Source organism: Meleagris gallopavo, chromosome 6, assembly GCF_905368555.1.
Source record: "Meleagris gallopavo chromosome 6, MGAL_WU_HG_1.1, whole genome shotgun sequence".
Classification (NCBI taxonomy): domain Eukaryota; kingdom Metazoa; phylum Chordata; class Aves; order Galliformes; family Phasianidae; genus Meleagris; species Meleagris gallopavo.
Window position 1 is genome coordinate 33,495,137 of NC_139409.1, and position 26,705 is coordinate 33,521,841.

General features: G+C 40.6%; 2 protein-coding genes across 8 annotated transcripts in view; one reads left to right on the forward strand and one right to left on the reverse strand.

The window, feature by feature from the left end:
• PLEKHA8 (pleckstrin homology domain containing A8) overlaps positions 1–2,977 on the forward strand; it is a 29,846-nt gene extending 26,869 nt beyond the window's left edge. Inside the window, exons 15-16 of one of the 5 annotated variants that reach the window (XR_014883931.1) lie at positions 49–2,063; positions 2,683–2,977. Coding sequence is in view for 1 of the 5 variants with exons in the window: in XM_085226280.1 (XP_085082406.1) it covers positions 49–75 (27 nt within the window). In the remaining 4 variants the exon portion in view is untranslated. Of the gene's footprint in view, positions 1–48 lie in introns of all 5 variants that reach the window. The other 4 variants (XR_014883932.1, XR_014883930.1, XR_014883929.1 and 1 more) reach the window with 4 other exon arrangements.
• Positions 2,978–4,504: 1,527 nt separating this feature from the next.
• COLQ (collagen like tail subunit of asymmetric acetylcholinesterase) overlaps positions 4,505–26,705 on the reverse strand; it is a 38,245-nt gene continuing 16,044 nt past the window's right edge. Inside the window, exons 6-17 of one of the 3 annotated variants that reach the window (XM_010712832.4) lie at positions 25,467–25,538; positions 23,082–23,144; positions 22,046–22,072; positions 21,359–21,403; positions 20,587–20,622; positions 19,858–19,938; positions 16,113–16,209; positions 14,296–14,435; positions 11,504–11,623; positions 10,803–10,923; positions 9,480–9,582; positions 4,505–7,252 (exon numbers count right to left, since the gene is read on the reverse strand). In XM_010712832.4, coding sequence (XP_010711134.1) covers positions 7,183–7,252; positions 9,480–9,582; positions 10,803–10,923; positions 11,504–11,623; positions 14,296–14,435; positions 16,113–16,209; positions 19,858–19,938; positions 20,587–20,622; positions 21,359–21,403; positions 22,046–22,072; positions 23,082–23,144; positions 25,467–25,538 — 975 coding nt within the window. In that variant the 3' untranslated portion in view covers positions 4,505–7,182. Of the gene's footprint in view, positions 9,583–10,802; positions 10,924–11,503; positions 11,624–14,295; positions 14,436–16,112; positions 16,210–19,857; positions 19,939–20,586; positions 20,623–21,358; positions 21,404–22,045; positions 22,073–23,081; positions 23,145–25,466; positions 25,539–26,705 lie in introns of all 3 variants that reach the window. The other 2 variants (XM_085226277.1, XM_085226278.1) reach the window with 2 other exon arrangements.

Below are 26,705 nucleotides of genomic sequence, written 5' to 3' on the forward strand. Positions count from 1 at the left end.
TCTAGATACTGTGTGAACAGTCAAAAACAGTATGTTTCTGGTTCATAGAAACTGCCTGTATGTATCTTTGTATGAAGAATGTTAACACACATGGAGCCTGTTTTGATTACGAGAATAAAAGCTGCATCGGCAACAGAGCTGTGGGTCCTTGGCTAATGTAAATAGCTGAAGGCTGTGGTTACAAAAACCCACCTGGCACCATCAGAGGATATGTATATAACAATTAGAGGTAAGGATGACCTTCTGCCTGGACTTGAGTTTGTTCTGTATGGGTATCTCAAGGTTTTCAAGTTTCTGGGGTCGTCTTGAGATGAGATGAAGACAAGTGCCTTTTATGTATTGTAGATGTAACTTGTTTTTTCATTCCCTTTTCTCTCTCTGTATGAACAGAGAGGACACAAGAGCAGAACTATTGCATATTGTCACATCTGATTGTCTTTCCGTAGCCCTGTCTCTCCAGCAGCAGTGCATGTGTGAATGAATGGAAATCACATGCACAAAAAGCTCCCAGGCAAGCATTTCTCCACAGCTTCTTTCGGTTAAAAATAAGCAAACTACCTGTTACCACTACAGGGTCCCATATGAGCTGCAGAAAGAGCTCCAGCTAAAGCTTTGACAGAATTTGTCATGTTCATGAGTAAAGGTCATGGGCTTTGACAGGAGGCCTGTTAAATTCCTGTCTCTACAGGAATCCAGATCTGTGGCTCCAAATAAGAAGTGGTGGTGTTCTGAACATATTGGACTTGTAGGAACACACAGGTGCTGCTGCTTAAATAGGAAGCTTAAAGAGGACATATTAAAGACTCAGCAGTGACCAGAAGATAGTGGAATAGTCTCCTACCATAGAGAAAAACACTAGAAAACTCTGAATTTGAAGAAAGAAAGGCAATGCAAGCTCACAGCACTGAAATTTTCACCAGTGCTACCAGTGTGAAACTTTAACCAATTTGTTTTCTTTTGGAAACTCCACTGCAGTGTGGACATGTGGGACTGACATGCAATCGTGTTGGCCCACAGGCAAGGCGGAGCTGCTGAATTGCAGCATAAGGGTCTGTAATGCTGTGATACAATCAATCACGACAAAGCACAGGTTTTCAATACAAGTTCAATGTGTTTGCACAAAGCTGTTCTCTGAATCAGAGCCTCAAGAAGAAAAGTTTTATTCCAGACATTAGTGAAACAAAGCCAATGTGTGTCTGTCTGGAAGTTTAGTCAACAAAGTTACTGTGTATTTTTTCTTATACATATAAATATATATATGTTTATAATATTATTAATATATTAAATATAATACAAATATATAATATTATATATTTATATATAATATAAATATAAATATAATATTATTAATATATTAAATATATTTTGACAGGAGGCCTGTTAAATTCCCTACAGGAATTTACAAACATTTTTTATGTTTTTTACACTTTTTAACATTTAATTAACAAACATTTATTCCTTTTCTTTTTGGTCTAAAACAGATTTGAGTTTCTTGTGTGTTGTCAAGGGGGAAAAAAAAATCCATCAGCCTTAGAAAGCTTCCAGCTTGCCTTTTCTGTCCATGGTGGAACAGTTGCAAGGGAAGATGTGGATGTACCATCCCTGAAGGCACTCAAGGCCAGGTTGGATGGGGCCCTGGGCAGCCTAAGCTGGTGAGTGGCAGCCCTGCCCATGGCTGAGGAACCTTGGAACTGAGCAGGCTTTAATATCCCTTCCTACCCAAAATGTTCTATGGCAGTGCAGGCTTGACCCCGACTTTGCACATTAGGGAAAAAGGCTTTTCCAAGTTTCATTGCATTTTGCACCCCCCTAACCTTCACCTTCTACTAGCCCATATTTGCCGTTTCTGGTTACAAGGTTTGGTAAAATTCTTCCAAAGATCTTTGCTATTTAACCACCACTAGAGCAAGGAGTGACCATTGAGGCCAGTGCTTTGCCTGCAGCAGGAGGAGCTGAAATTGGAGATCCTTGCATCCTTCCAGAGCCATTAGCCAAGAAGACATGAAGTCAAAGAGTCATGGCCTGCTGAGTCCCAAGCAGACCCTGTTGTTGTCGCACAGCATGTGAGCATGGATTTTACTGCTTTCTGAAAAATGAATCGTGCACGTTCCTGCAGCTATGTCAGAAAGACACCCACTCACTGTTTTCTCAAACCCAAATAGGTCTGAGACTCAAAAACACATTTTGCATCGATTTGTCTCTGTACCAAGGCTCCTGCTCCAGTAATGGCTTTCTGCCAAAATAATTTCCAATTAATTTAGCATCTGTTTCCAGTGTTGGTATCGTCAGCTCATCTGTAGCCTCCAGAGACAGGCGTGCCTCTCATAGTTTCCTATAGGTCACACTTTTCCACTTGCTTTCTTGCTTGGCAGCTGGTACCAGGCACGAGGGAGCCCTGTGCCTTCAGCACTACCTGAAACTTGAACCTCAGCTCAGGGATTCAGTGCTGGCCAACATGCTGCATCCCACACTGGGTGATGAGTGTGTTGCCCAGAGCCACAGAACAGAAGGCTTTGTGTGGGCAACAAAACATTCATGCGGCAGGGTGGTAAGGGGCCTTGTCCTCTTCCTAGGGGACAGCTGAACTTCTCAATTACCTATTGACTCCTGCCATTTCACTACTGATTTTCCTCAATTTAATGCCTAATCTTTTAAAGATTCATGTTCTCTCCCCTTAAATAGACATAATGCTGTTGATGTGTAAATAGACACCGCTGGATTTGCCCACTTCATACTTTGTTGGTCACCTTGGGCAGGAATCTCCAAACGGCCCCACAGTGAAAGATCACACAAGCCTGGGCTGTTGTGAAGAATCTGGGACAGCCTCTTCTCAGCCAGCCAAAAAGCTTCTCCATCTGGTGTGTTGTTTTCTTACACTGATCTTCTACTTGAAGCTGGCACATCCAAGCTACTGCTCCTTCTGAAATGTAGGCCCTCCTCTGAAAAAGTAATTAAATATAAACTTATATTTTCTTGAGCCTTTAGCATTAGGAAATCAAGTCATTTTTTGTATATTCCCTGGCCAGCTGGTGAGTGTGTCCTGTACTAAGAGGCTTTTGCCTTGGAATTCAGTTTGTTGAAACCAAGGGACAATCTGGTGAAGTGCCATGGTTCACATCCCTACATAAATGTCACACAGAGCTGATCGTCTCCATAAATGAGAGCTGTCGGGCACATTGTCCTTCAGCCTCGGTGCCCATGTCCAGCTGAGTTGTAGGCGGTGGGAATGCCTTCCACTCCAAAGTGCTGATGTTACACATGGGCTCTTTGTATGATAGAAATCACAGTGTTTTCAGCCCTCGTGTGCCTATGCTCAGCAGCACAGGTTGCTCTGCTGTGAAACTTGAGCATGGACGTACCAGGCAGGGAGGAGAACTCAATGTCACCACACTGTCTGGCACTGCTGAAAGCCTACTGCTGACACACTGCTAGCAGCCTTGTGACATCTGGGACTGGCTAGCCTTTTCCGTGAGGAGCTCTGGGCTTTGCTCTACCAACCCTCAGCCCATACCTAAACCAAGGCAGCCTTGCACTTAGCAGGGGGTTTCAGCTCCTTTCTCCTCAGCTGGAGCCCCTCTGCCTCTTGGGGTTGCTGCCTGTGGCTGCCTGCTTGTAGCCCTGACTCCAATAAATGCAGGGGCAGCCCTTCAACATATATCCGAAGTTCCTTCACCATGGCACTCGCCACATGGCACCTGTTTCCTGCTGTGCCTCAAGAGGCTTCATCAGGCTGCCAGGAAGCCGAATTATGACAACCAGCCAGCCATAAAACCGGGCCTGCAGCTGCTGCTCCAGGTGTTGCTGCCCACTGCTCTTTGTCTTGGGCAACCCCCAGCCAAGCCCCCTCTGCACACAGAGCAGAGGATTAAATACTGGATGTCTTTAGGTCAGCCCAGCAGCAGCTCAGTGACAGGCAGTCCAAAGCAAAGCCTGCTCATCCCTGGGCAGCAGCAGGTACAGCTCCATGGCTTTATTTAGATGCTGTAATCCCACAGTGTTTCACGCCAGAAGCTGTCCTGCTCAGAAAGTCTCGGCACGGAGCAAGCCCCAGAGAGCGACGGGTAACTCTGTTTTCAGTGTCTCTCATAGCCTGTGTGTGCCAGCAGCAGCAGCACCACTGAAACCCACAATCTGACAAGGACCCTCTATCAGCCACACAGGACACTGCCAGTGCTGATTAAGAGTGCTGAAAGGATGGAGCTGTGACTCGATGCTTTTTAAGCTCCAAGACGGTTGCAGGGGAGAGGGAAGCAGCTACTAATGTGATTTCCAGGACTGTGCTCCTGTAGTGTACTTTGGCCTGGCTCCCCATCTCCAGGCTCATGCCCCCCACATGCACTGGACATTACCCATGAAGGAGCACGTGCTGGGACTTTGCTTTGCGCTCCCCCTGCTCAAAATGACATCAGTTCTCAGCACACACAGCCCCAGCTTGCACACAGCTAGGCACGTGCAAGCTGTGTTGTGAAAGACAGATATAAGCGAAATCAAGAAAATGCTAGAATTAAGGTAGCATGATTTATTGACATGAGCTGTTAATATATGCAGTAGATAACTACACATATTTAATCACATAATAAGTGCAAGGTGGCTTTTTAGTGTACATTAAATACAGTGCATGATGTAAGCTCATACTAATTCTGAGTTCATCTACAGCTGCGCACTAATGATTAGCAGGCATTTGCTGCTACAAAAGGCCGAGGAACTGAAGTACCTCAATCAACTTTTAAGCCACAGTTGGCACAATGCATTAAGAAACTCAGGGAAGGAGGGAAGATGAATATAGCATTCCAGGCACCATCCAGTTGATGAATCCTCAATTAATAGTAGGTATGTCTGAATTAAGGAGGAAGGTTTATTTGCAGTCTTCTATAACATGAATACTTAATACCTCCTCAGATGTTTTTTATGATGCTTTACACAAGATGATAATGGTAGTAAGAAACTTGTTCCATGACTTTTTTTTTCCCTTACAACTTGCATTTCTTTTTGTTAAGATACTGACCTTTTTGTGCTGTATTAATACAGTCCTTTTGAAATCCACACTTTGTTTTCTGACCAGGCTGATGCTGTACTTCTTCTCTATGCGCAGCACACTACAATTTGACGTGGGAGATCATGACTTGTTTTTCTTTTCCTGCCCTCGGTGCACTTTGGCTTTATAATGTCCTTTGGAGGTAGGAGCTTTTAAATACAACAGGACTTAAAGCTGAAAGTAAAAGGCCACTGAGGCTTCCAAATTTTCCTCAAAGACTCTAGCCTTCTGGGGGCTGCAAGTAGAGATGGACTCCTTGGAGAAAAGTGCTAGATCCCACTAGCTGAAACCCATTCCTTTGCACCAGTGTGGGATGTTACAAAACAGCTATCCTAGTGCTCAGATTTCTAGACCTTATGGCAAGTTCCTCACCCCTTTGGTTCTTTGACCTTTTATTAAGACCTCTGTTTAAATAAAAAATAATAACAATAAGGCAATGAGAAGAAAGGCTTTGAACTATTGAAACAGGCTACAGATGGTGGTGGTTGAGCTTCACAGCACAAGCAGCTCAGGTGTGCAATAGCAGTAAAATACATTAATTTTATTTTGCTTTTAATCGACGGTTTCCAGTATCACTTTGGACAAGCAGAGCTAAAGTCTCCTATACAAGTGGTAGAAGTTGTGTGTATTCTTGGTTGCTTTAATGCATTATCCACCCTTTATTCTACCTTTAAGAAGTAACTGAGTAAGTGCAGCTGCTGTGGTGCTCCTATTGCGACAAGCAACTCACACACTTCAAACATCCAAGTACAGCATTTACAGCAAAGCAGCAAGGAGTGGTCTGCATGAAAAATCACACCTTGGTTTGAGCTCTTAGTCCTGCATTCCACACATCTTTGTACCATTTTCTTCTGTTATGAGCTCTTTTGCATATACAGTATTTAATATGCTTCCCATATGAAATCTGTTCCTAAATGCGTGCTAATAAGTAAATAGATAATTACTCTGACTCCTAGCAGAGCTAGCAGAGTTGACCAAACGTCCTGAAAAACAGAGATATATGTACATCATACTGCATAAATGAGCACCCACAAGCACACTAGGCCAGGATTGGTGTCACGGGGATACAAAAGTGAGGAGGCACATTACAGGGTGCTCCAAACACAACGGTAGGAGAGGAGAGCAAGCCAGAGGAACCAGTACACAGGATGGGTACAGCCATCATAGAAGAATGGAGTCTGAGTAGATCATGAGAGAAGAACAAGGCCTTCCAGCACCAAGACCAGAACGCAGACCTGGTTGCACTGAGGTTCCAGGTAGACAGCCTTGCTGATCCAGCACTTCCACAGTCCTGTTGGGCTCACACAGAATGCAGCTGGCTTGGCAAAGGTGAAAAATGAAATCAGCTCATCCTGCATCTTTGCTCCCAGCCTGACGTCCTCCTTGGAGCGAGAGCACCTTGGCTGCATCACCATTTGGTTGTCCCCTTTGGCCTTCGCAGCCAGTGGCTTGATGTGATAGCCAACCATTTTCCTGTTTTTTTTGTTTTTTTTGTTTTTTTTGCCTCATCTGCTGATCTTTAAAGCATTTGCCGGAGCATTTGTTTTTTTTGCCTCATCTGCTGATCTTTAAAGCATTTGCCGGCTCCTCTGAGCCACAAAGGTGTGCTGCTAACCACAATGCCGCTGAAGCCATCATCACACCCCCCTGGATACAACATGAAGGAAGTTCACATCGTAATAAAAGAGAAAGTCTCAATAAACACCATGTCCAATACATGCTTTGTGTTTATGCTGAAAAGGCTGAAAAACAAAAACCCTGAAGAACTTAATTTAGGCTGAACAGTGCTAAGCCGAGGTAATGTTGTCTTGTTACACAGTATTCCTGGTTAGTGGCATTTGGTTTCCTGTAGCATTTGTGACAAAGTCCCCACACACAGCCCACAAGTCTTACTGGCAAACACTGTTTATCTATTAAGACAGGATACAGTGGTCCTATTTTTTCAGAATCTGGCTTAATTAAGAAAAAAAAAAAAGACAAACATCTCAAAATGGCCATCAGAAGCATGAAGTCTGTTTGTTTTCACACAGAGATGGCTTTTTCTCTTTTTTCTTTTTTTTTTTTTTAATCCCAGACCTTCGCGGATAGACAATAGCATAGCACCTCGCACCCCATGATGTGTGGGATGCTGCCCTTCTCTGCTCCCCTCATGTGAAGTATCGGCACTGTGTAGAGTCAATGTAGCAGTAAGAAGTACATCGCAGTTTTCCGTAAGACCTAAAATAAAAGAGAATATCTTAGTTTCAAAACGTGCTGTAGCTCACATCACGTGTTCTCTGTGTGCACCTCTCTGTAAGAACTCAAGAACATCAGAAAATACCAAGTGTAGTGACATATGGCAATGAAAAGATGAAGGCAATTTCCTGAGGTACTCTGCTGTGCTCCCCCTTGTCACTATGAATAAAGTCTTAATTACCAATTATTAGAATTAAAACAAGCAAACAAACTTGACAAAACCAATTATTAGAATTAAAACAAACACTCATGTGTGTAGGTGTAGGAAGCCTTTGGGGCTCACTTACGGGAAGAGCATAACTAAATATCTGATAACCCAAGTTAAGTGTTTTTCCAGTTACTTCCAATGGCTCCAGCAGGCACAAATGTGCCTATCCTTTCACTTATTTTTCATGCACTTGAAATAACAATAGCAACAGATGCTTACCTTTAAACTAAAAGGAGACCTTTGCAAAGGGCCTTTACAAAATGAGAGAAAACATTTTTGATTTTGTCTTTCTGCTTGCTTACACTGAGCTGCCATGATTTTACCTACTGAACATCCGACCAGTGATGTTAATGACATACAAAAACATTTTGCTGAGTTTTTATTGTGTTACAGCTGATGTTACAGCTGGAAAGATTATTATGGTGAAAATAGGAAAAGAAACAAACAGGGAAGCTATGCTCACCTGTATCCAAAGATCTAGGTTCACAGGAAAGACTCCACAGAGGAGGGATCTCCAGAAAGAGATCCTTCCCTGTGACAGTCAGCCCTTATATGGGGTCTAGGAGAGGTGTAGCCAGGCTCACACAGCCAAATCGCCTTCATCTGTCCTACCATGGCTGACGCAGTGCTTGCCTCCGGTGATCAATCAGTGGTTCAGGCCGTGACTCAGCAGTTCCCATACATATTGCTACCACGAGTGCAAGTGAATACCTCATCCATCAGATAACCCACATACTGTAGTAAACGCACCAGTCCTTTGAAATGTGTCCTTAGATAAACTACTTTCTCAAACAGAACAAAAATTTGAAGAGAAGATATACGTGAGGAGGGACTTGGGGACTGGAAAAAGTACAGATAATGGGAAAACCAGTTGCAGAAGAGATGTTGAAGAGGGTGAAGCTCCTGTTGCAGAGCCAAGCTCATGTATTCACCTCATTTTACTGATGAGTCACAGCTCTTTCTTTGATTGAGCAAATAACCTCCAGACTGCAAACACAAAGATAAAGGATCTGAATGGTTTTTCACTACTTGATTATATGTGGAAAATGAAATTTATGAAACTTTCTCAAGGTTTTGTGGGTCTCGTTTCGGCAGCAAATTTCCTATTCTTAAGATGGAATAGCTTTCACAGGCAAGCACCTCCACACTGTCTGCAGATGGGAGCTCTTTAAAATGTTTTGGGCTGTCAGGCTTACTAGTCTCAATTCTAGTAATCTTTTACTCTAGGCATGCTCCAACAATTGCAGTGGAAGGATTAGCACAGCACTTGATTTACAAAGATGTCCTGTGGTTTCTTATTCCTGTCAATTAGCACATTATTCTTCCATGAATGATGAGGGCTCTGCACATAATTTCATTTGCAAATTAAATGTTTCCTGTTATCGGGTAACAATACCTGACAGTTAAATAGAGGTGCTGCTGCTTGAGGCAAAATGCTCACCAGAGGAGGCTGCTTGAACAAAGGCAGAGGAGGCAAGTAAACAGTGTACAGATGTTTGAAATGAAGGGTGTTGCTGAGGAGATGTATGCCCCCTCTCCTGAGTGAATTTCCTGGTCTTTAGAAAGGCTGATAGATGAATAATTGATTCAGAAACAATAATACCTGTAGAGGACTCATGGACTCATTAAAAGTACAGGAGGTTGTTTGGAGGCTGTGGTTTGGTTGGTTGGTTTTCTTTCCACCAACATGATCATATCTTCATCATGGTGTATCCTGTTCTTAGTATGTTAAGGGTGAGTATTAATGCAATAATAAAGATAACAAATAAATAAATCTATGCAAACAATGGGTAAACATAAATCTGTTCACTTCGTAAGCATGTACTTGTAACTGAGAAATGAAATTCATACTTAACAACACACAAAAATAAGGTGATAGGGTCTTTCTCTCTCACTACCTGCTGTGGTCCCAGAGGAACAAGGTTTATGTGGATAATCCTCTTCTCTTTAATGCTGAAGGTGAAGAAGAAAATAACAATAGAGAAGACAGTTTGCACATACCCAGGGAGATATGTTTTACATGTCAGATATCCAAAATCCTTTCCATCACAGTCTTCCACCCCTTCATGTCTGTAGCCATCTCCACAGTAAGCACGGCGGCATCCTAGTGAAAAACATAGAAGGAAATACCTTTATCACACTCCATATGTAAAGGATTTTGGAGAGGCAAGTGGTGCTAGATTTAGGGTAAAGCATAAACTAAGACATTTTGGGGTGGGCCTGACTTGTACATAGGCTGCCGTAATTTGTGGGCTGTATTTTAATAAATGGAAAATGCTTCTAAAAACAATGAACCGATTTTACAATTAAGTCCACTTACCATTTTGTTAACCTCTTTTGATATACCTACGAGATCAGAATGATGATGATGTGCTGATATTCAAGTAATTTGTGACATTAAGTAACATGGTATACCAATGGGACTCAGTAGGTCAAGTTGATGATTGGACTTGGAGATCTTGAAGGCCTTTTCCAATCTTGATAAGCCTATGACTTTATAATTCAATTAAAACTCTCCAGGTCACATCAGTGTCAGAAGTTTGTGTACTGCCAGGCCGCTACGGACTCTGCCCAGTGCATAGCACACAGCAACATGATGGGCTTCCAGATGCACAATGTGCAATTTCACAGGCACTAGAACTAATGAGCACTATTTGTCCTGCATGTTTGTTCCCCATGGCAGACTGCAAATTCTAATTAAATCATTTTCTCATGCTTGGAGCCTGGAAAACTCAGTCTCACTGGATTGCTCTGTAGGCAGGCAAGCTTGGAGGGGCATTTATACATCTGCATTCTGGGGAAGGAGCCAAACAGTGAAAGCAAGGGTGGATGTGAAGGCTGTGAAGCTCTTTGTGTGCCAGGCTTACATTCTGCACTCCTTGCCTTCGCTGTCCAGAGCCAGGGAAGCATGAAGATCAGCCAGACAGGAATCAAATGTTGTGTAAAGCTAAGTGATGGGAGTGGGCTGAAAGTGATGGAAGGAGCCAGTGCACATGCTTATTCAAAGGAGTTTTGCGTATGCTGCAAAGGTACCACATCCTGTGGTCAAAAAGACACCTGACCCATAGGAGGTCTGTGTGTAAAACAATGGCTGGATCCAGTCCCTGGAATGCAAGGATTTGCTCTGGTGCCAAATATCTCTGTAGTCAGAGACATGGTTCTCATTAAGGATACATGGGAAACATTTGGTGTCACCTCTGACTTCTGCCTGTGTGTGGCATCCATGTGCAGAAAGATCTTGATTTTGGTGTTGTGGCCACTGTGCATGTTATGTAGAAACAACTACTGCACCCTCCATGTAGAAAGAGGCTGCTTCCGACTTACTTATGCAGTCATCCGTCACAACCGTGTTGCCGTCGTCACACTCTTCCCCATCCTGAACGATCCCATCTCCACACATACTGCCAACCTCAACACGGTAATCCACAGGGTAGAAAGGGGTGAGCTGGACAAAAAAAGCACACTGAAATTACCATGTAGGAATACCAGCAGCAGGGCTCAACAAATAGAGGTGATGGACTGTGGAAGGTGGGTACCACATATGTTTCCATATCCCACTATGCAATGGGAAACAGAATTCTTTGTACAGAATCTGATTCAAAGTCCAGTGGAAAAAAATAAGGATCCTGTCACTGATTTCAATGGTACTTAGCTCCTTGAAGCAGTAAGAAAATACATGACTTTGATTTGCAGGGTTTGTGTCTTCCCACAACTCTTATCCTTGCTGAGTTTTGCCTTACTTTGTGTTAAATCAAAACTGTTTGTTACTATTGTAATTACCCAAACTCAGTCCCAGCTGGCTGGTTCAGCAGCTGGATCAGACAGAGGTCAGCAAAACCTATAGCACTGGTAAGTAACGAAGACTCCTGTAAACAAAACTCACAGAATTAGATGCAGTGTCGATAATGCTGAAAAATAAGATTTTTCTTCATTCACTTGAGTGATTCTGTATGATAATAAACCTGCTGTATTTAAAAATGAAACATACACTCACAAGTTTTCTGAAACCACAGTCATATTTTCACCTGGACTGGGAGCCATCCAAAGGTATCCTTGAAATACAAAGATCTCTGGTCTCTTCTAAAAGCTAAGGCATTTTCAGTGTGCAACCGATCCAATTCTTCTTGATTATTCACCACAAAAATCTGGGGCACAGAAAAAGAGGTGATTGGTTACCCTCTTGAGAAGTGTTTTGAATTGTCACGGAATCCAGTTTTGCAGACAGAATTATGCATCTGCAAATATATGAAGAATTGCACAGAAAAAGAGTTTGCTTTCTGAAACAGAATGGCATGCCAGCCCTGGGTGAGAATGTACATACATAAGATGCTGCTTTGTAATTGGTAAGAGACACGAGTCTTCAAAAGCTCATGGTCTTTCCTGAGTACCCAGCTAAGGCTCCAGTGACTCCCTACTCTTACGCACCCTCAGACAACGACCATGCAAACACTTATCAGACAATGCAAACAGTCACTGCTGAGAACAATTTCAGATGTTCCAATAGTTAGATGCTGGCACAATTGCAAAATCCATGTATGCATAAGTACTCTTTCTAGGTTTGTGTGTAATTCTTAGGCATGTTTATGGCTATGAATAAAATAAAGCACTGCTTAGTGCAACTTTCACTTATCTTTTTCTACTTTGTACTTTGTTTAGACTTAATGAGCATTGAAATTTGTGTTTCTTTACATGCACGTACTTCAGTGTAACCTCAAGTCTTCTGTTAAACAGAAAAATATTAGTAACAAATTGAGAGAATTAGGACAAGCTGCTCTTTTCCCAAATTGCTTTAATGTCTCATTTACCAAAATCTGCTGTAAGGGGCATTAGAAAATAACTTCTTCCCTTGGAAGCTTAATCAAATTTATTTTAGTAAGATTCAAACCATTTTTTAATTAAGAAAAAGCAAATTGAATGATTCAGAGCAAGTAGATTTGGGTCAAAGCCTGATTCCCACCAGCATAATCAGAATTGGCTCTTTTTAAAACAAATTACCCAGAAGTTTTTGCATAGCAGAATATTCCCATAGGCCCCGACAAAGGCCAATTGAATAAAAGTGCCTTCAGCTAGAATGAAAGAGAGCAAAGAAATAAAGAGCCAGCAAAGAACCAATTCTGTAGCTGTGTCCAGGAGCTGAAGTCCCAGCCTCAGAGCTGTAGTTTCTCTGGAAATCAGTAATGGATTGTGCCCTCTGAAAATCTCTTCTAGATATTGCCCTTTGAAAATGCAAAGAATTTAAAAACCTGATTGAATCACAGCCAGTGACAGAAAAGCAGTGCTTTGTTTCCTACCCTCGCCCCAAGCAGTGTAGCACTGATGGGCAAGTGGGTGGCTGTGCTGGGGATGTGCAGAAGGATGGAGGACCTTCTCTGCATCTTCCCACAACAGCAACCCTGACTGCAGTCTTCAAGTGGCACAAGGAGGGTTTCTGAGCTGCTGCATGAGGATCTGATCAAAGTAAATAAATGCAGTGTTAAGCTCCCTGCTGCTCAAGGGGCTGAAACAACTGGGGCAGGCACTGCCAGAGACATGGCTTTTCTCTTTGCCATACATCAAGAGAAATGGCACATATCACATGTGAGGGCTTATCTAATGTGGGTTACTTATATTCAAGGTAGCTATGCTCTCATTGCAATCTTTTAAGCTCTACTCTTAAACAGTGCCTGGTGAAGAAGGAGGGTGCTAAGAACGACACATAACATTTGAGCCTTATTCTTTAGCCTAGGAGCTCCCCATGAACTATATCACATTTTTTTTGCAATATTGCATGATGCAATATGCAACTTGATTTCATGCACTTTCTTCTACTGCCATTTTTTGCAGTGCAATAGGGATGAGCAAGCAGCTGACAAGACTTGCAGCACACTCACGCAGAAGATTGAATTCAACGACCTGGTTAAAGGAACAGTGTATGGTGACCATGTCCCTTTCACACAGAAAGCTCTGAAAACGTGAGGGATGGGAAAGTTAAGAGAGCTAATCACTGTACCTTCAGAGACAAAACAACGGGTGATAGCCACTTGCTTTAGTGGCAGGGCTATGCCTGTGCATAGCACCAGCAGAAAGGTGGCATTTCGTTGCTAATTAAGTGCCACAGTGCACAAAATAGAAAAATCAAGGCCCAGTTGAAGGAAAAGTCCAGAAATGCTATTTGCAAAGCCTAAAGATATCAGAGATGAAAAACTGCTAGGTCACTTTTTAACAGTGACTTATCCTTTATATTACCTTCTCCAATTCGCTTGTATTATTCCTTCAAGAAGGCTAGCAACTGAAATTATCTCTGTAAGTGCATGTCCATAGCCAGCACTCAGAAGTCTGACTCTCTTTTTGTTTCAAGGTGGAGGGTTTGTATTTTGGGGGAAAGTTCTGTTGTATATGTGAAATGTTCAACCCCAATATTCAACCCTGAAATCAAAATCACTCTCTGTGTTGAAGAAAATATGATAAGTAAGCAAGAAGTAGATGCTTCCTTCACCAGCCAATCTGAAATATACTGCAATTGACTGAAATAAAAAGAACGGATTGTGTGTGCAGTAAGAAAAGAGCATCCTTATGCTAAGAGAAAGGTTTCTAAAAATGTGCTGCATTACTGATGGTTTGAAACTGCAGCATTTCAGCACCTCCATCACACAACCTTCAGGCTGTTTGAGAGACCAAATTCTTGAGCACAGATTGATCTCAGAGGTTTCGGGTACTGGACGTAATGCATTGCCCAGATACAACCATCTTCCTGTTACATCCAACTAGTAGTTAATACAATGATTCTTATAATAGCATGTTAAGAACCATTCACATCCTCTCCCAGAATTCTGCTTACCGCAGGGACTTTTGGATACCTGTGTCCAAACACAGATTCCTCATATGGTGGATTATTCACATGCTGTGGGGGTCTGCAGTGGCATCTTCCTGGAGGTCCTGGAAGTCCTCTTTCCCCTTTTGGTCCTATTGCAAATTGCCCTAGGAAGCAAAAAACTATGTTGCACTGTTATGAAATTAACAAACAAAACCCAAACACAGCCTTAGTGGGAAAAGTATGGTCAGGTGGATGTATGTGTTCATATAAGTTTTGAGTTATCTACATCTCCCACAAATAAGACTGAGAATGGAAGGAAGTGGTTTCCAGAATCACCAATTCCACAACTTCAGAAGAAAGGACAGAATTTGTGCCACAATCATCTTTCAGATCACACTTTAACCGCTATTTTGAAGAAAGAGAATGGCCATTTGCTTAAGATTTCCAGACAAAACTCAGCCTGGTCAGAACAGCTTTGTGGTGAGTTTGGTAAGATTGACATTAAGTCAGTCTCTGTAGATGTCCACAACACATTGTGGACACTTCAGTAGTGTTGTTTCAAAGGTTTTTTGCAGGAAAACCCAACAATAAACAAAGTAGTGCTACAAATAAATACATAAAAACCAACTGTTTTTTGACTTTCAAACTCTGGGAAGGACGTAGTGCTCTGCAGAATTAAATATGAGCCATCATGTTCATATTGCAAGCAGTGATATTATTACAGGAAGATCATTTAGGACAAGAATTTATATTCTAGAGGGAAAAGACCAACAAGCCTGATACATAAACTTTCTGTGGATACAGTAAATCCTTTTAAAAACAATCTCAAGATCCTGGCCACCTTCCCATCAGCATGGTGAAAATTCTGTCCTCTGAAAACTTCCAGCTGAATTACTCAGGTTAAAGGTATTTTGTACTGAGAGATAAGAGATGTGTAGATGTTGAAGCAGCCCCAGCTTCGAAGATGTACCATTTCCATTAGTATCATTTGGAAGAGAATTTCTGTCCGCTGATGTGAGCAAGAGAAGGAAAAGGGAAAAGAAAACGGAAAGAGGACATCAAACTGCTGAGGTATAAACTGCTTTTGTCCATTTGTGACAACAGCTGTTTCCAGCTGAGCTTGCTTTTCTTTACCAATACTTGAGCATATATGCACGTTGGGAAAACCCTTCCATTTTCACTGAACATTACAGTTTTTGTACAATCCTTCATGTCTATTCTTGGTCTCACAAGAGAAAGCAAGCTGCCCAGAGTTTCTGTGAACACAGTTTTGAAGTTGTACAATAATCAACTATGAGCTTTTCTTATGATTTCCACAATACATAGAAATGAAGAAGCTTACATCTACAGCGCTTATTAAAAAGAGATATTTTTATCATCGTTTTTTCCTCTAACTCCTACCTCAGTCCTTCTCTTGAGTCTCATCTACTTTACTTGTACAGAGCTGTACAGGGTAAATATATCCTTGCTGATTAGAAATCTCAATTTTTCACTGTAAGCCAGGACATCTAGAGAAGGAGCAGACCTTTGATGATAGAGATCAACTAGTCCCTTCAAGGCTGCTGGATAGGTTTTCATCATCCCCACCTGCCAAAATTCCACAGGAACCATATAGGCCATGGTTTTGGTTTTATTTGAGGCATCAAAAGCCACAATGTAGGCATTAGAGTCAGGTTTAAAGCCCTTATAATGGATAGCAAAGGCATGATGTGCCTTGCAGAGGAAACTGTTCTTATTGTTGGTGGATCATTTTTTGTAAAGAGGCTACATATGCATATACATTGAGTCAGGGGGGCCTGGGTAAGATGGACACTGCATAAGATGGCCTGATCCCCACTTACCTAATCCTGAAGGTCCAGGGGGGCCTGGCTGGCCAGAAGGACCAGGCCTTCCAGGTGGGCCCATGATGCCCACAGGTCCAATGTCTCCCTTTTGCCCCTAAGAAAGAGGAGACATTCATTTATTTCCTAAGCAATTAATATCACATAAGTTCCCCCAGCCTGCACTGGCTTTCCTTTCAATAAGATCTTTCCTGATCTTATTTCAGTCAGTCAGGGACTTTCCTTCAAGGATGCCTTTTTATCCCTGCCATTCCCTAGGAGCCAGTGCAGCTCAGAGACAAAGGGCTGGTGGAGCTGAAATCCTTGGTAAGTGGCTCTGACTTCAGGGGCATAGGCTGAGTTTTCAGGGTAGACTAAGAAATTGATTCATTGAACCTTCAGAAAGAAAAAATTAAAAAAGGAGTCCACAAGGGCTTCTAAGTGACATTTCCCAGTCTTAGGGTATAGATCTTCAGAAGAACACTAATTACTTGGAGACCCACAGTATTTTCAGAAGTACTTTAGAACCTCAGTTCATGTATCCCCTTGGCTGTCGCTCTGAATATACCTTTGTTAACAAATCACTGCAAGGCAAGCAAGGGATTGGTTTTGCAAAGTATAAGCTAGCACACAGTGACTTCCCAGCTGTACGCTGACAAATGATGTTGCTCTGGAGCTTATCACTCGGTCAAAATGCTGTAAAATTATCTATAGAAGACAAATTTATAGAGTTATCACACAATAATATAATATTCTGTAAAATCAGCCCTAATTTGCCTCAGGGGAGCTTGTTTGTGTAGCCATACCATGAGGCATTTGAATGTTTTACCCTAGAACTATTCCAACACCTTCCTATTTTTGCTCCTGAATTTAATATGGTGACACTTATTAAAAATAACTATATTTATCTTCCTGCTCATATTCTCTCTGAGGCTTGCATTTCTCAGCTTTATATTTCAGAAGTGTGTTACATAGCTTAAAGCTGAGATAACTGATTTTATTCTTACGTAACAGCGTATCATTTAGTAAAACAAAAATGTGCTGTGTTATACTTCTTTCAATGGCAATGAGATTAATTCCGTCAATACAGAATGATTTTGGGTTAATGTTCATTCAAGGACAGATGATGGGCAATTGTATAGCTAATTTCAAAGTAATGAAGCATACATAGTAATATATGCTAAGATAATTTGTTGTTATAGAATATCCCGCATCCCATGAATACATCTGAATGTCACTTGCACCATTTCAACAGAGGAAGGTTGTTTTTTTTTTTTTATGGCCCATAAAAAACTAATTGAATATTTGCTTTGTTTAATTCTATTAGAAAAACTCTATGCCATTAAAATATACCAGGATTTATGTGAATGTCAGCAATGTTGATCACTAATTGCTTCTTACATCATGCAACAACAAAACTGGCAGACCAAGACTTTGAAAACCTCAAAGAAAACATTGGGAAATCTTGTTCCCCACACTGTAAGAATCTAGCAGAGGAAATCCAGTGCTATTCTGACATATGCTGCCTGAAATTTAGCTGAACTCTGTGACTCCTGTTTTGGAAGAATGCCTGCTTAATGCTCTCTTGCTTAGTATAGGTAGATTGAAGAACTTGTGCCCATACCATTCAGAAAAGCTGATATTTATGGTCCTCTCCCTTTTTTCCAAGTAATCTTGACTAAAAGTTTAAGTCATTCCTCCTTCACAAAGGAAATCCTAACTTGCTCCTCAGGAGTCAACTCTCAAGTCACAGAGCTTTGAGTGTTATGAATTGTTAGGGGACAGTGAGGCTGTGATGACTTGTGGCTCCCAACTCCTGGCTACCATTTAGGAAGAACTTGCTCCAGAGGCACAGTAGAATTAAAGAAGTGAATGGGATCATCAAGACGTGTCTCAAAATGGAAGTGGAAATGACACCTTCCTAATTTAGCTGCTTTTATCTGGAGATGTCAGCTGGATCAAGAGACAGGAAATGGCTCCATGTTGATGGAAAACATCAGCTGAACAAACAGCCAGATAACTACAGCACTTAAAGGAAGCAGTCAGATCTACACAGACTTAAAATGCCACCTGCAGTTTTGCGTTTTCTTCTTTAAAGTTTTTTGTGGTTTTATTGTATTTTTTTTAAGAAGAGAAAGGAAATAAATAGTTCATTAATTACAGAAGGAGAAGCCCTGTTTTTGTGCAGAAGATCAATGCTGAAATTGCTTTCAAGGTGACAGATAGGGGTTCTGTAATCAAGCCTCCATGAATCCCTACTTCAGGGCAAGACTACATTTCTTTCAGTCACACTGATTGCTGCCCTGAACCATGAAATCCTATGTGGCTTTTTGATCCAGACATTGTGTAATGTGACAAAATGTCTAAGATCAAGTATAAAGTCCTCTTGGAAAAAAGAGACACTGCACTGTTTTCCTGTTGATCTGTAGGCACTCTGTCTTTTCTTTGCCTTATGCTACTGAACAATATTCTGTGCACATCCCTTTTGTGAGGAAGAGATGAGCACAGTTTACATTGCACAGATTTACACTGCACATATCTTCTTTATGTGATGACTTAGCATCCAACATCCAATTTTTATTTTTCCCCACATTGAGTTTTCTTTCTCTTCAGATATTAGCTGACAACATTAAACCAACAGCAAAGCAAGCTTGTGCCTCTGCCTGCAATGCTGGGCGTAACCACACTGCAAATAAAATGCTTTCAGCTGAGCCCATTAACCACAGCATCTACGAGCTCCTATATCTGAGCAGATACATGTTAAAAACAGCATCAATACAGCAGGAGTCTGTTCCCTGCTCTGTCAGAGGAAAGAAAATAGACTCCGCAGATGGCAGCTCAGGGTACTAAAGGAACTGCTCTCCTTGGCATCAAGTTGGACTTTGCGTCTACTCTCCCCTTTCCTCCACAATATCATTGCCTCTAATAAATATACAAGGAAAAATGAAATTGAAGAGGTTTATCCAGTGACTTGAATAGGTAACTACCACTAACACTATTACCCTCTTGGAAACTGCAGTGTTGGAGAAGCCAACACACAATTCCCAATCCTTACAGTTAATCTGAAAGTTTTAAAAAATCAGTTCAGCCAACACAATTATTTTGATCCCCGAATAAGGAACATGTACAATCATTTCTTCTATAAGCCACTTTCACACAATATTACTGCCCCTTAATGTCAGTGCGCGTCTTCCTGAACAGACCCCCTGGCATGCTGTACTACAGTGAGAAGTATCACATAAATATCCTAGTCTAGGATTAAATATTAATCAATTAATAAATTAAATATTGTTCTAGTATTAACTGAGCGAAAAAGGGGTGCTGTAGTGCTTTGATTCCTTGCACTCTTTTGGACATCTTCAAAGCCTTGCAGCTCTGCAAGATGGTCTGTGTCACCAGCACCAAGCCTGGCCAAAGCCTCATAGAACTAAATGGGATGCAGTGGACAGAACAAATCCACTTTGTCCCACTCTCCAGTTATCAGATGGGATTCAGAGTGTAGCTCTGTGATTTTTAGGATTGAAGGTATGCTCTGATTATATTCAATGAGCTAGTTATCAAACCAGGGAAAAAGCTACTTGAGCTATGCTGCACAGCAAGGGATTTGAGCACAGAAGACAAGACTTGGACATGCATGCCAGGTGCTACGGTCCTACCGGTGGGACCAAGAGCAAGGCACCAGCACAAAACAAACCACAGTCATATCCCACCATCATACAAACACTGGGAAATGCAGGGAACTGAGGGGGAAATAGCATGGGCCTACTTGTTTGCCTCGTTTTCCAGGTCTTCCTATAGGTCCTCTGTGTCCTGGTGCTCCAGATTGTCCCTTTGGGCCCATCTCTCCCTTGGTGGGTGAGGAGGGAAAGAAGAACGTAAGTAGAGCATACTTGCCTTCCATGGCACAGCAGGTGGCTGATGTTTTTGTTCATGCAATTCTTGCAGATTATGTTGACATTGTATTTTTCTTGGAAATTCACAACATATTTTAAAACAAGAGTAAGGCCAAAGACATCTATTTTCATTTATCAAAATTTCCTTGAAAGATCCCTCTTTAACGAGGAAGCTGAATGGGAGACCAGAAATATTCTAGAAGGGAGGTGAAGACTAGCAAAACTCTCCAAGTCCTGGCAATATCATGTTTGCTGTTAAGACGCACATTTGGAATTGCAGGATTGGAAAAATAAGTGAAAAATAAAACCCATACAAACAATTAGGCTGCTTATGAATATATATGCCTGACTACGTTAAATAGAAAGAAGATTGTGTCTAAACTTATGTTCTGGGAAGAAAAGGAAAAAAAAGAGAAAAACAGATAAATCTTGGGTTTTCTCCTAAGGAAAAAAAAAAAAAAAGAATTTGATCACATCTAAGTGCTCATCATTGAGTCAAACAAGACTTTCAATGCCTTATGCCTTCCAGAATGTCTCTAAAGCCATTTAATTACTGTATGCCAGCACTTATTGCAATTCCCCAATATATTGTGCCCACTTACTTTCTGTCCCAGCATTCCTGGGGAGCCTATTTCTCCCTGCAAAGTGAAAAGAGAAAAATCATCGAAATAATTGGAGTGATCTTTGACAAAGCAGCACCAATTTAAAAATTAAAAGTGCCATGTAGTGGTATCTGTTAAAAAACAAAAACAAAAACCTACAATGTGATTCATCAGTAGCAGTGACAGTAGAATTATTAGAATTGTTCTGGATTTACAAGATTTTGCTATCAAGATCCTTGTATAATAACACTGCTCCTTTGTTTGATCCTCCACAGCCTGCTTCTTCTTGGCCAAAACCATACCACTTGTGCTTCTGTCTGCAGCCACTTGGACAATACCCACTGTTTGTCTTTAGGAATGGCAATTCTCTATTTACATCAAAAGGAATTTGCTTTTCCTTTCTTTGTTAAAGACCTCCCAGCCCACAAATACCACTTCCTTTTTTTTTCTCTCTTTTCATTTTTCTTTTTCTCTTTTTTTTTTCTTTTCCTTCTTTTTCTCTTTTCTCTTTTTTTTTTTCCTTACAGTAATATCATCTCACCAGCTAAAAACATTTTGTCAAGCCATCACTGTTCTGTTCTATGCAAATCAGGAGTGCCACTTACCTTGGGACAGTGGGATACATGGACACAGAGGACCACATAATGTGGGACCACTGCCTTCTTACCATCCCAGGAACATGCCTTCATGTCACCCCTCTTTTTTGCTATCAGAAATACCTCAGTGTTAATGTGCTCTTTCAGCTAAAACTCACAGCCATCTGGAAAAGTACCTGGTCTCCTTTGACTCCTTTGTCTCCCCTATCCCCTCTGGAACCCTGGTGAGAGATAACAGGGTAGCAACAGCATAATTACTACCATTTCATGAGGAAATGAAAAACATTTATTCTATGTGAGGCATTATTTGTCATGGCACACAATACCGTAGTATCTTCAGGTGAGGTGCTCAGTAGATACCTTAAAATGTTTCCTTATTACCTTCATTGACATTACAATAGAATTAAGAGTCAGACTGGTAGAAAAAGGCACTTATTCTCCTCAGATAATTACTTTAAATATGGGCTTTCTTTGATGTAGTACTTGAGACTTAATTGTTTCCCAAATTATCTTCACTGAAATTCAGATCCCACTGAATGACAAAAATAAGTCTCTATGTCAAAGAATATGTAGCCTAAATAAACCCAATTAACAATTAAGGATCATTATACCCATCCTAGAGATGGGGAAACTGTAGTGGGGTTTGCTGTAGTAACTTGTCCACAAGAAAACGGGGTGTAAGACTCATTTCTTCAGCATCTCACCCCAAGTCACAAGATTGTACACCTTTCTCAATGCGTCCCTGCATTTCTTAATGAGACCTTCAGCCTTCACTCCATTGAAATTCGACTTTATTTTTAGTTACTGTTTTTATACAACTGTTCCCAATTGCAAATTACACATTATTCTATTGTTACACTGACCTTTTCTCCTCTAGTTCCTGGAAAACCCTAAAGGGAATGACAGATATTTTAATGCTTCTCACTTTCAAGATTACCAAAGAAGCAAATTCATACCTTGCAGATTTAAAGTGAAGAAAAGAAATGAACACAAGTAATTAATTGCATCTACTTGTAACAGCAAAATAATATTTACAGCTTATAGAAGTGCACTGAAAATAATTATGAAATAAGAATTAAAGGCAAGACAAATCAGCCCAAAAGCTATGGTGAAAAAGCCAGTTAAAGCCAGCCGATTCAATATTGCTTTTAAAACTAAAACAAGGGAAATCAAATGTACCTGAAAGTGAATGAAACTACAATTAATAATCTAAATTAATTATAGAAATAATCTCATTCTTTTCTTTCTCCCTGTAAAACGTCCCTAACTTACATTTAAGCCCTCATCTGAGTGAAGATTACTATAAAGCTGAGTTTCCCTTTAAGAAAAATACAGCAAATTAGCTGTGTCCAGTCGTTCTTTCCATTGCTTCATCTGAATAATCTACGTACATAATTTTTATCAAGTTCCTTAAAGCGTTGTGGCATAAATTTTGTTAAAGCAGAAGCCACGTTACAGAAAATGATGTGCAGATAACAGACCCTCCGGACCAAATTGAGCTTACTATCCAACTGTCAACACATACACATAGCTTTAGTAGAAGATACAAACGTTCTCCAGTCTTCTGAGGTGGGTGAAAACCATTGCAGGTATGAGTTAAAGGTGGAGGTATACTGAAGAACTGCAGTATTCCAGTGGGATAGTTATATATTTGCTTTGCTTTTAAAATAAATTTTTGCATTATGCAATAACTTGCACCAGAGCATTTTTATGAAAAGCCAAAAAATGCAGTGAAGCCCAACCAAAAAACATAGCCTTGCTTGAAGGAGAACTTGCATCTCTAGCTGTATTAGAAAAGCTATGTCTTGATAAATGCTTTCCAGCAAATTTATGAGGGAAGCAGCTGTCAGCAGAGCGTTAGAAACCAATGTCTGAAAATGCAGCATTTGCTTAACAAACCTTGGAGCCCATTGGTCCTCTGGTACCTGGCAATCCCATCACACCCAAATCTCCCTTTTCACCCTAAGGAGGTCAATAAAGAGAGTTACTGATTGTGGCTCTCTGCTGAGGTTATAGCTGAGTTCTGATTGATAGTTCAGTGATCTGGGTTTTGTGACAAAAACATGAGACAAGTCTGACCTTCCTGTAACATTGTAGTCAGAGTTCCTTATTGCAATTGTGTTCTATCTGTGACCTCACGTATTCTCTTGTTCTCCTATTTACATTTTCTTGGGTGTGTAATTTGTGCTTCAGTTTGGTAGATGCCATTAAGTGACATGAAAGCAAATTAGCAGCAGAAGTACATTTTTTTCTACACGAAGTTGCATTGTTTCTTCCAAACATCGCTTCTACTGAGTTGCAGAAAAGAAAGGTATTTTGTTGCAAGCCTTTATGGCTTGAAGAGGCATGATTACTTTTATCATCATTCTGAGATACAATAGGCTTTACAGTGGTTTAGATACAATAAATCATGTAAAGGCTTTACAATATCCTCTCTGGCTGCTGCCAGCTAATTATACTTAAGGGCAGACTCCGCAGACACGCAGCAGCCCTACCAGCAGAACACAGTAAACTCTCCTTCCCAGCACAAGAGAGGATTTTCATGTTAGTTGCTGCCTCAGCAGTTCAGAAAAGACCTGAAGAAACAAAGTAGAAGAAATATAGATTGGACAAGAGTGTGTCTGACAAAGAGGAAGTTGATCCAACCAAAGAAATAGAAGGCAGAGATGAGAACGTGGTTTAAAACAAACCGAAACAGTTTGCAGAGTATTTACAGCAAGAATAAAGTGCAATGAATGACTATAATGAAGATGGCTGTCAGATTCTGGGAAGATCAGAGATCAGAAGAGGAAAAAGGAAAGAGAGATACAACCAAAACAAGTGAGCACAGACATCTTTGGCCCTCTATTCAACTGGAGCCTTCAGGCAGGAAGTAGAAATTTATAAGGAACAGAAGAAATGAAGTTAGGAACATATCCAGAGAACAAAATAGAGATGTATCAGAGGAGACAACAAAAGCAAGAGAATGGACATTAAACATCAAAAAATACACAATAGTCAAACTATAGGAATAAATATTACTACTGAATGTGAGAAATGCTTTTGGAAGTGCAATGAAAAAAGAGGTATAGCAAAGAGGTATTAAAAACAAATTTAGACAGTCTTCAGAAATATAACTAGAGAACTAGAGCTTATATTGAAAAAAGAAAAAAAAAAAAAAAAGGGCAAAATGAATGAGTTTTGAACTGCTCCACTCTCAGGACTGTGTGGAAACTAGGTAGTAGTATCTTCCTTCTGCTCACACTGCTCCCACTGCAGGAAATCTCAGCACAGTGCTTTTGGGAAGATACCATTCCCTGTCTCAGTTCAAAGTGAATTTCGGATCCTTTTTAGTACACTGACTGGAAAACACACAGCTGCTTGCCTACATTCCCACATGCTGTGTAGAATATGATGATCCTCATCTAACACAACGATAAGGAGCTTGAGGGTCTGCTTCCCAGGTATGGCTTAAATTCAGAAGTAGTTTACTATTATTCTTGCAGCAGCAAAATGTATGGCATCATGTCCTCTGAGATGGGGTAGCAGCTATGATGGAATGAATGAATAGTCAAAGATTCCCTTGAAAATGCAGTTTCAAAATAAGCATAATATGCCATCATTTTGCCTGATACGTGCTGGATAGATAAAAACAGGTTATCTATTTCAAGTGTCCCAGTAGAAACTTTGTGTTTAGTGGCTCCACTGTAGATCTGTATATCTGTGTTAGGTAAAACTCAGAGAAGGACTGTTCTGCAGCTTGGTTTATAACAAATGGAGTAATCACTCTGCAGTAGTAAAGTATGTCCTGCCATTTCTACTGCTATTAGCTAAGAAAACTCACTGCTTGTATGTCTGCTTGTATGGGAGTGAGGTCAAAGAACACACTATTAATCCACATGGTTTGTAATCCTTTTCCCCTGAAAGTAGCCTGATATTTTCCCTTTATATTGTCAAAGTATATTCAAGCAAAGAGATCATCAAGAACAGTCATAAGAGACAATGGCCAGTTTTGAAACGTTGATTCATGTGGTTGTGAAACAACAGTGGTTACCAGTGAGTCCTCATTAGACTTGATTTTCAATTTACCTGTGACATGTTTTAAGAAGTGCTACATGGGGTTAGGCTGATAGTGCAGTGTAAGGTCTTTGCAGAGCAGTGTAAGAAATCAGGCAAGCACTGAGTGTCCTCACACTGCTTCACCTCCCCAGTCTGCAGCAGACAGTGGTGTAGAGGCTTCCTGAGCTGCCCTTGTGTTCAGATCATGATGTTTAGTAGATTATCCGGTATTAATTTTAGTCTTACCTTCAGTCCCACAGGTCCAGGCCATCCTATTGGTCCTGGCATCCCAGGGACACCCGGGGGACCTGGTCTACCCTTGAACGGAAAACACTGATTACAACAATTCCTGTAACATCATTCCTACACACAGGTCTCCACTGCAGAAAGGAGATATGGAAGGATATAGTATTTTCAGGAAAATATCTGCAAATGCTTCTTTACCTTTACTATTAAAAAATACTGCTTTATATTCATAATACTGTTTGCATTACCACTGGAGGAAATGTGGACTCACAGAAGTATCAATTTATACCGACTCAAATAAGTAGATCAGCTACAGAGAAATCTACATTTAATCAAAATAACCACTGGGGGAAAAAAAAAAAAAAAGCCAATATCATTAACTGTGACCTTACTCTTATTTAAATCATACAATATAGAACAAAAAGATCTGCATCACAAAGACCTCCACACAAATGCATTTTATAGTAAGAACAGAACCAAACCTTTAACTAAGATATTCCTCTTCTTATTCTTCCAATATTTTCATTCTGAGTACTCATACTCACATACAATTGCTCTTTATCACCTACTACATGATTCGCAATAATTACATACAAGAAGTTATTTATCTCTTTTAACTACTCCTGTAATTCACTCTTTGGCTAGCTCCTAAAATGCTGCAGATTCCACTGTCTATATTATTTGAAAATACAATCCTGGAAATCTGGTCACAGCTTTGAAGCTAACAGTGACCTCCCTTGAGCCAGGCAACTTTTAGCAGGAATTATGCTGTTTTTATACTGTATTGGTAACTTCTCCTTTGGGACCTACCAGTATTTGTCAGAAGTGGAAGTACACCAGGGTTTGAGGTTTGCACTCATTTGTAACTTGATGAGTGACTCTCTCTGAGACATTAATTTTGATGATTTTTATATAGATAATACTTTTGCTTACTGAGGGATGTTTGAAATGTAGATAAATGTAAAAATCTCTTTGTTTATGTCTCATATTTATTAGAACCACTGATCAGTAGCTGCCTTTGCTTATTATTAGAACGGTATCTCTTTTCCTGGTTAGTGACTACCCCCTGCATATCTCTGATTTCATCCCGCATTTCTGTCTTCTTTTAAAATTAATTACATTAAATGGAAGCACTTTTAGTAACTGAGATAACATATTCTGTTTCATCACACGTAGGGGCACATATTTTTGACAATGTATCACGGCTCACATGTCAACAAGCACAGGATTGTAGTCAGC